Source organism: Fukomys damarensis, unplaced genomic scaffold, assembly GCF_012274545.1.
Source record: "Fukomys damarensis isolate Sample0158 unplaced genomic scaffold, DMR_v1.0_HiC HiC_scaffold_27, whole genome shotgun sequence".
NCBI lineage: Eukaryota > Metazoa > Chordata > Mammalia > Rodentia > Bathyergidae > Fukomys > Fukomys damarensis.
Window position 1 is genome coordinate 21970718 of NW_022900939.1, and position 9234 is coordinate 21979951.

Sequence of the window (9234 nt, forward strand, 5' to 3'; positions counted from 1 at the left end):
TCGGGCCCCGCCCCCACCCCCGCCCAGGTACTGGAGCAGACTCGGCGCATGCGTGTGGAGCAACTTTATTAAACCAGCTGTCACGCTGCCCCCTCCAGCTTCTCGATCCCCCAGAGTTTTAGGAGTGGCACAGTTTATGACCCAGAGCCAGGACTCAGCCACTCGGACAGATTCGAGACTTCCTGCAGCCACAGTGCATCCTGCGGGAGTAAAAGAGTCCAGGTTAAGGATCCTTCCTCAGAGGCCTGGTCCCCGCCGCTCTTGCCTCGCCCTTCTCTGTACGGAGCTCGCCGTTACCTCCAAGCCGCTGCCCGAGCTTGCCCTCTCTGGGGCTGGGGCCCTGTCGTGGACTGTGCGGGCCTCCTCTTCCCTCGGGGTGAGAGAAGCGTCGTGGGGCTCCGCGCGATGTGAGGTCATGAAAGCTAGCGTCTCCTCCTGGCCATGGCAGAAGCTGTCGCTTTTGGGCCTCTTGCGTTGTGCTTGCCTGCTGATTTCTAGGAGAAAGCAAACCCACTTCATCTTATTCCCAGGTCCTGTCCAGATCAAAACCCTGCAGTTACAGGGCCTTCAGGGCTGTTTCAGGCCCCTCTGTCCCACCTGAGCTGGCTCTGAAAGCGGCCTCTGGGATTCTACAGAGCCCTCACTTGGAGGCTTAGACTCCTCTGACTTTTCAAATACAGATTGCCCATGAAGTCTGCACTATCAAGCTCTTCCTTCCCTGCTAAGCTCTGATTCCTAGGAAAGCAAGCCAGCCCCGTCCTCTCTCCTATGGTATTGGGCAGTGCCTATAGGCACTTTCTTATTGCTGATTTACTTGTGCAAATTTAAAGGGCCTTTAAATCTATGGATTCTTCCTGAAGAGGTCCCGGCAATATAGAAAAGTGAGCTTTTCCCTAGGAGAAGCTCAGGTGCTGGGAGGGATGCCCAAGTGTGCACAAAACCCAGAGGTAAAAGAGAAGGAATCTGTTAACTTAACCATGCGGAGGTGATGAAAGGTTCCCCCCCCCCAGAAGATCCCGAACTGAGTTTGCAAATAAAAAGAATTCCATTCTGAAAATCAAGCAAATAAAGTTTATACAAATGCAAGGGGTGTGTGTGTGTGTGTGTGTGTGTGTGTGTGTGTGAGACAGAGACGGAGGGAGAGGGAGATTCTAGGAGATAAATCTAGGAGATTAGCAGAAATCAGAAAAGGCTAAGTAAGAAACATTTTTATCCCCAGGAAACTTAGGAAGCCAGTGAAGCATTTTAAGGACTGGAGAGATATATTCTTGATTTTATGTTAGAATGATCCTGTCAAAGGTTGACTTCCTTCAAAAACTAGAGACAGGAGAGTTTCAAGAGCTCAAGAGAAGTGAAGGTGGTGGGGATGCAGGTGCCATCAGCAAAGTAGTCATCGGGCCAAACTGACAGGCCTGGTGATCAACAACTGCATGTGGAACATGGGAGTGAGGGAATTAATCCGATATTTCAGTTATGGTGAGACAGTTTCAGAGATAGTGGTCCTATGACAAGACTATAAAGTAAGGGGAGCTGACTTGTGGTGAGCAGAAGGCAAGGCATCAGGAGGGAAAAAACTGAGGTGTCAATGGGACCTCCATGTGGAGCTGCCCACTGAGCAGATAAGGTTCCCTCTGATGCGCAGGAGAGGCCTGAACAAGTGATACCAATTTGGTAATCATGAGCCCAGAGGCAGTGGTCAAAAACTGGATGGAAGACAGGAGCTAGAAGGGAGTTTAGAATGAGCACTGTTTAATGACGGCTAGAAGAAGGTGGTGGGAGAGGAAGGGTAGGAAAGAGAACCAAATAAATCATTCTTACAGTGCTGAATTCTGCAAATAGTTTACAAATGGTAAAGCTAAAGAACAATTTGGTAACTAGAGAGGCCACAAAGAAAGCAAGTGCTTTAGGTTCTGGAAAGGGGGGGGTACATGTAATTTGCTTTTGTTTTGGGGTTTTTTAGGGGGGTATTTATTTACTTATTTTGGAGACAGGGTCTCGATATGTAGTTCAGCCTGGCCTTGAACTCACAGCAATCCTCCTGCCTCAGCCTCCCTAGTATTGGGATTATAGGTGTGTGCCACTGCATCTGGTGTAACCTTTTTTGAGAACCTTGGCTGAAATGGGCTGGACAGAGACTGAGAGGATATATGGGGTAAATTCAAGGTCCAAGAGATTTACTTCTGAAGAAATGAGAGATTGGTAGGCTAAAGGAAAAGAACGAAGAAAATAGTTGAAGGTGCAGAAGTGATAATTGATACAAGCAAGTTCTGAGAAAGCAGGAAGGGTGATGTCCTGAACCTGAAGGGGATAGGGCCCCACACTGTTAAGGTTCTGCAGTGGGAGGAATACAAGTTGGTGAATTTCTTGAGAAAGAAATCAGCAAAGTAAAGTAGGAGACGAAGTTGGGAAAAGAGGCCAGGTAGATTTTCTTTTTTAAGAATGGCGTAGCCACTGGGCATGGTGGAACACACCTGTAATCCCAGTACTTAGGAGGTTGAGGCCAGGAGGATCACAAGTTTGATGCCAGCCTGGGCAACTCAGCAAGACTTTTGTAACAAAAAAGGAGGATTGTATAAAGCCCTGGGTTCAAGCCCCAGGGCCTCAAAAGACAGGTGTTGGGGGGTGGGTGGGGGGACTGAAGTAGCCGTCGTGGAGAAAGGCCCAGAAAGATAAGGCAAAGGATTGACAAATGAAAGGCTCCTGAGTGAACAGACCGTGGATGTGTGGTGGAGGCATCAAAACACAGCTTTTCAGTGATTTTCTTCAGCGATCCTGCCCACACGGAGCACAGAATGCATGCCAGTGAGAGGGCACAACAGCTCAAGGAACCAGCATCTAGATTTTAAGGCTCATGTTGCACAGTGGAGAAAGCATGGGCTCTGGCGACAGCAGGCTGAAATTCAGCTCCTCTTCCTACTTTATAGGATTATTTTGAGTACTAAGAGCATTAATATACCGTAAAAGCTCCAGAACAGTGCCCTGTACCTGCCAGACTACACTGTACTGCTACTACCCCTGCTGCTGCTGGCCCCACACTGTTGAAGTATGAGGACCTATGTGAAGAAAGACAGTATAATTGCTATCATTTATATACAGTGACACTTCCTCATAACACACATCAAGTCTGAGGTAGTATCTGCACCCAGGAGTAGCCACCACAGCCCAAAACAGAGTATTAACCATTACCAACTTAGGCCCTGATTTTTCTTAGTACCCTCTCTCCTGATCCATCACCTACTGCTATCTGTAACAGTACAAACTATATTAAAATTTTCAAGTCCTATCATACCAGCTTTGGGGAGAAAATGCCTGCTTGAGGCCCTGGAAGACCCCAATGGCAGTGGGAGCCAACCAGATTCCAGAAGGATGTAGTTGTGGTTGAAGGCACAGTGGGATAGTTTGAGCCACAATTCTTACTTTCACAATTTTCATCCAGAACTTAACTGAAAAATTCAAGCCTTACCTGCAAGAAGCTCTGGGCTGCCGCTCTCATGTGCATCCTCCGTGCTCTGGGCTGAATTGTTTTTCTCTGGAATCAGCTGCTTACAAAATTTAGAAGTCGCAAGTGAGTTTTGCAGAATGAATGAGCCCTAGTGAGGCAGGAGTGTGCCTGGTGGCTTCACTGATCACACAGAACTGTCTTCACCTAACTGTCTTAACTTGATCCTCGCTGGTGAATCCCCTACCCAGCCTCCAGCCTTTAGGGCCTCCTTCTGTGGCCTGTTCTGCAGGTCAGTGTGGCCACTTCAGACACACCCTGCCTTCTCTGAAATCCAGACAGTTCCCTATTGTCTCCTTGGAATCTGAAGTATGCTCTCCAAGGCCCAGTTCATCATTTTTATGTTAATACATCTATTATCTATAGTTTAAATCCCTTGAAAGATAATGTTCATCATACTTCTGTCCCTTTACATACTTTTTGTCCCTTGTGTCTTACACAAGGTAAGTGATTACCAAGGGGCTGACAGAGTCAAACATAGGAAGCATAGGGCACATTCTATAGTCATGCATAGTCTCAAAAGCTTGCCATACCGGTTGGTCCAATTAGGACAGGGAAACAAAGGTATTGACTGAGACCAGAACTCAATCCTCCCATTTTTCTTTACAAGAATACAAATATAAACCAGGCATGGCAATACAAACCTGTAACCCTAATACACAGGAAACTGAGGCAGAAGGATTCTAAATTCAATCCCAGCCTGGGTAATTTAGTGACTTAGCAAGGTCCTGTCTCAAAACAAAATGAGAAAAGGGCTGAGGATGTAGCTCAGTGCAAAGACCTTGGGTTGAATACCCAATACTAAGAAGAAGAACATGTGTAAATACCGAATAGTTTCCCTGGTGTGAATATTCTGCAACAATGCATAAGATTCTAATAAGATTACTGACATTTAGAAATGGGAGGAAAGGAGCTAAAGATGTAGGGAAGGTGTGATACGTAGGGGAAGAACAAAAAGGGAAAAGAAAAAAATGTGAGAGAATGAAAAGATGAAAATAAAGTGTTTGTAGATGGGGAGGGGAGGAGGGGGTGAAGGGAGGGCAGAGGTAAGGGGAAAAAAATGAGAATCAAGACTTGCCATGTAAAGGTACATGATCCCAACAATGAATGTAACTGTACTGTATCCCTAAATGTACCAATAAACTCAATAAAAAAAAAAAGAAGAAGAAGAAAAAAAAGAATACAAACAAAAAATATACGTCCTCTTCATAAAAATTAAAAACCCACTTCAAAGGAAATTATGAGGAGTCAGTAAACCACAAGAATGAAATAAAATATTTGCAAATAAAGTATTTTTTATCAAGAGTAAATAACTCATAACAATAAAGTAACAACCCTTTTAAAAGATAGACAAAAGATGTGAAGATATCCCTCCAACCAAAATATAAATTGCCAATAAGCAATGAAAAGATTCTCAGCATCATTCATCAGCGTTATTCATTAGGGAAATGCAAATTAAAACACTACGAGAAACCAAGTATGGTGGTGCACACCTGTAATCCCAGCACTTCAGAGGCTGAGGCAGAAGGATCACTGGGAGTTAGAGGCCAGCCTGGGCTACATAGTGAGTTCAAGGCCATCCTGAATTATATAATGAGACCCTGTCTCAAAAAAAAAAAAAAAATCACTGAATCCATTAGGGTTGCAATAATAATAGTGAAAATAAAATAAAAGCAACCATTGACAAGGATATGAAGAAACTGGAGCACTAGTATAGTGCTAACAGGAACATAAAATGGTGCCAAAACTTTGGAAAATGATTTAGAAATGTCTTAAGAAGTTAAACTGGCTGTGGGTATAGGTCAAGTAGAGGATGAGCTTAGCATTTGTGGTGCCCTGGGTTAAACACAGTGTTATTAATATGATCTAGCAACTCTACTCCTAGATACAATGGGTGATCAAAATATATGGTAAATATTAAAATTTTTTTAAAAGTTATTTTAGTAAAAGACACATTGCCATTAATTTCCTCAAAATATCTTCCCTCACTTCACACATTTATCCCAACATTTTTGTCACTTCCTGAAGCAGTTCTGCAAGCCCCCTTTTGTGTCTTTACAAGGTGTGATCAAAAATACCATAAATGCTGTTGCTGGAAAGGCTCATCTTCTGTATGCACTAGATCTGGCACTGTGCAACTTCTAGCTCTTCCCAAAGCCAAACTGACCATGAAAGGTAAACGTGGACGCAATTTAGGACAGTACAATAGAAATACAAAAGAGGACTTTCAGAGTTGCTTCAGAAAGCTGCAAGAACAATGGGATAAATGTGTTCAAAGCAAGGTGGAGTACTGTGAGGGAGATTAAAGGCAATGTGTCTTACAGTAATACATTTTAAAAATTTAAACACATATTTTTCTATTATACCCTGGATATACCCAAGAGAATTTCAAACATATGGCCACAAAAATGTTCAAAAACAGCATTATTTATAATATTTAAAAAGTGGGAAAAATTTGAATATCACCTGATGAATAAATAAAATGTGGTCTATCTATTTAAAAAGAAAGATTATAGAGTCATAAAAATTAAGTACTATGACATGTTACAAGACAAACCCTGCAAACGAAAGAAGCCACATATTTTATGATTCCATTTACAAGAAATATTCAGAATAGGCAAATCCACAGAGGGAGAGTGGATTAGTGGTTGCCAGTAACCTAATAGGTACAGTTTCTTTTTGGTGTGATAAAGATGTTCTGGAATTTGTGGTGATGGTTGCACAATACAGTGACCATCCTTAAAACCACCAAATTGTATACTTCAAAATGGTAAATCTTAGTGTATGAGAATTATATCACAATTAAAAAGATATCATATGGGGGCCAGAATTTAACTCAGTGGTGCCACTGCCTGACTTGCAAGCACAAGGTCCTGAGTTTAATCCCCGGTATACACACACACACACACACACACACACACAAAGATATCATATACTGTTTATGAAAACAAGTTTCAATTTTTAAGTAACTGCATTCCAAGGAAAATGGATGGAGCAAAGGTATGAAAAAAGACACAGTAATGCTGGATGTGGTAATGCACATCTATAATCCAGCTACTCTGGAGGCTAAAGCAGGAGGATTGCAAGTTCGAGGCTAGGTATAGTAATTTAACAAGATCCTATCTCAAAATAAAAATGATGGGAGATACAGCTGAGTGGTAGAGTGCCCTTGAGTTCAGTCTTAGTACTACAAAAGAAAAAAAAATGGATGGGGGTGGACAGGAAGGGAGGGAGGTAGGAAGGTAAGAAGGTGGGCGAGCAAGAATTCAGGAGATACTGAGAAATTTTCCAAAATTTTTTTCTTTGAGAAAAAGCTTTTGTTTTCTGCTATTCATTCTAGTCTTGAAAATTACATAGATATATAAACTTTTCTCTTTTGTGAAATGGGTCATACCAAGTAATTGCCCACATGATCTCTATGAGAACATTAACTATCCATTCATCATCTGAGCCCTAGAAGAGGCCCTGTCCTTGGGATACACTTCCTTGGATTTTTTTTTCTCTTTGAGTTTAGCGGTACATTTTAGGTATACAGTACAGTTACATTCATCATTGGGGTCTTGTACCTCTACATGACAGGTCTTGGTTCTCATTTTTTTCCCTTGTCTCTGCCCTCCCTTCACCCCCTCCTCCCCGCCCCATTTACAAACACTTTATTTCCATTTTTTCATTTTCTCATATTTTTTTCTTTCCCCTTATTACCTTTCTCCTACCTTCCCACTTTCCCTACACCTTTAACCCTTTTCTTCCTATTACACTTGCTTGGATTTAACATATATTCGTAAAGAATGACCCTTAAAGAAATAATGTCTTTCCTTGGGAAATTGACTACTTTTTACCTCTCCTGCTCTTTCCGGGTTTAAGTTCTCTGTCCCTAAACACATCTATACATTAAGCTCTGGAGTATTATCTTGTCTACTCCTTCCTTACCCACTGTTTGTTCGGATACCCAGGTATTAAATTTCCATGCCTGCATGACCTCTTTTCTTCAATATATTCTATAACACTCTAAATATATATTCTCTTATTTCTTCCATTTCTACAAACTATATAATAGCTGTTTGGTTAATTTATTCTTTGTTATGCAAAGAGTGTCAGCTAGTCTAACTTTCCTTTAGGAACGGAAAATGAGGGACTGGCCCAGGGGTAAAATAATTTGACCTGTCATCCTTAATCATGTAGTTTGTAGCCGAAGCCACTGGGTGCCACTCTTGTGCCACTAACAAATTAGTTATCACTAAGTGGTCATTACTGATGATCTTCAGTGAAACATGGGATTTACCTGATGCTCTGGCTTGCTCTTCTTTCCTGGGCTTGCCACTCTGTCTTTTCTTTTTTTTTTTTTTGGTACTGGGAATCAAACTCGGGTCCTTGCGCTTGCGAGGCAGGCCACCGAATCTGTGAGCTAAATCCCCAGCCCATGTCTTTTTTTTTTTTAACCAATAACATAGTCATTTATTTCATTATCAAATATTATATACTGTATATAACTGTGTGTGCTACACTTTTGCCACTCAGTCTTACATGGTCACAGTGTTACTTGGATTTGGAGCAAGGAAATCTCAGTACAAATCTTAGCCTTGCTACTTATTAGCTACTTTTGTAACCAGTTTCCTTATCTGCAAGATGGGAAAACTATGACGACTTATAATATCTTTATGGAGTTTAAAGTTGAAATTTTGGCATACATTAGATACAGAAAATGCTTCTTTCTTCCAAGACCTATGGCCACTGGAAAGACCTTGAGTTCACTAGACATCATCTGCTTGGTTAATTGGGTTATGAAAATTCCAAGGCTGTGAGCTATCATTATAGCCAAAGAATAGGGTAAAGAGGTCAGATCATTTCTTTTTGAGATCACACTAGAATACAAAGAGGTTCAAGTAAAAGGGCTTCAGAAGCTGAAACACTTCTAGATCCCAAGGAATCTCTCTGCTCATATGATCTAGGTCCTTTGATGGTGACACATGCCTCACCCTGAAAGTATGGATGGTTGTTAGTGAACTGAACTTTGCCCTTTCCCAAGTGATCTTTCTGAGCTGGGACTATAGGTGAGCACCAACGCCAATAGTAAAGTCTTATTTCAAGTGAGTGTGAAATGGTATCGCATTGTGCTTTTTATCTGAATTTTTAGTATGACAAATTATGTTTAGCATCTTTTTCCTTCTAAGTACTGAGGATTGATCCCATGGCTTCACACATGCTAGGTAAGCACTTCCTATGTTCATGTGACTCAGTAGTAGAGTGCCTGCCTAGCACTATTGAGGTCCTGAATTCAATCTCTTGTACCTGGAGAAAAAAAATTTAAGACAGGGTTTTGCTGAGCTGCCAAGGCAGACCTAGGACTTGAGATCCTCTTGCCCCAGGCTTCCAAGTGTCTGATTAGAGGCATGCACCACTATGTCCAGTTCTGAGCATCTTTCTTAAATGATTATTTGCCATTTGTATATCTGAATCTTCTCTTATGAAATATATTCAAATATTATTTGACTTGTTATTGAGTTTTGAAAATTCTTTACATAGTCTGGAAAATGCAAAGGGTTTTAACTAAAAATTCAATTGAATGGATATAGAGCTATTCTATATAGAAAAGTATATATCAGGGGAAAAAATGAGAACCAAGACCTGGCATGTAAAGGTACAAGATCCCAGTAATGAATGTAACTGTACTGTCTACCTAGAATGTACCAATAAATTAAATTTAAAAAAAAAAGAAAAGTATATATATATTTTTT

General features: G+C 41.4%; 1 protein-coding gene across 3 annotated transcripts in view; it reads right to left on the bottom strand.

Moving 5' to 3' along the window:
• Positions 1 to 15: 15 nt before the first annotated feature.
• Positions 16 to 9234, bottom strand: part of CUNH11orf80 (chromosome unknown C11orf80 homolog) — a 97836-nt gene continuing 88617 nt past the window's right edge. For 2 of the 3 annotated variants that reach the window (XM_010635867.3, XM_019209246.2), the window contains exons 14-16: positions 3464 to 3542; positions 298 to 494; positions 16 to 200 (exon numbers count right to left, since the gene is read on the bottom strand). In XM_010635867.3, the coding sequence (XP_010634169.1) occupies positions 135 to 200; positions 298 to 494; positions 3464 to 3542 (342 nt within the window). In that variant the 3' untranslated portion in view covers positions 16 to 134. The remainder of the gene's footprint in view (positions 201 to 297; positions 495 to 3463; positions 3543 to 9234) is intronic. The other variant, XM_010635866.3, reaches the window with a different exon arrangement.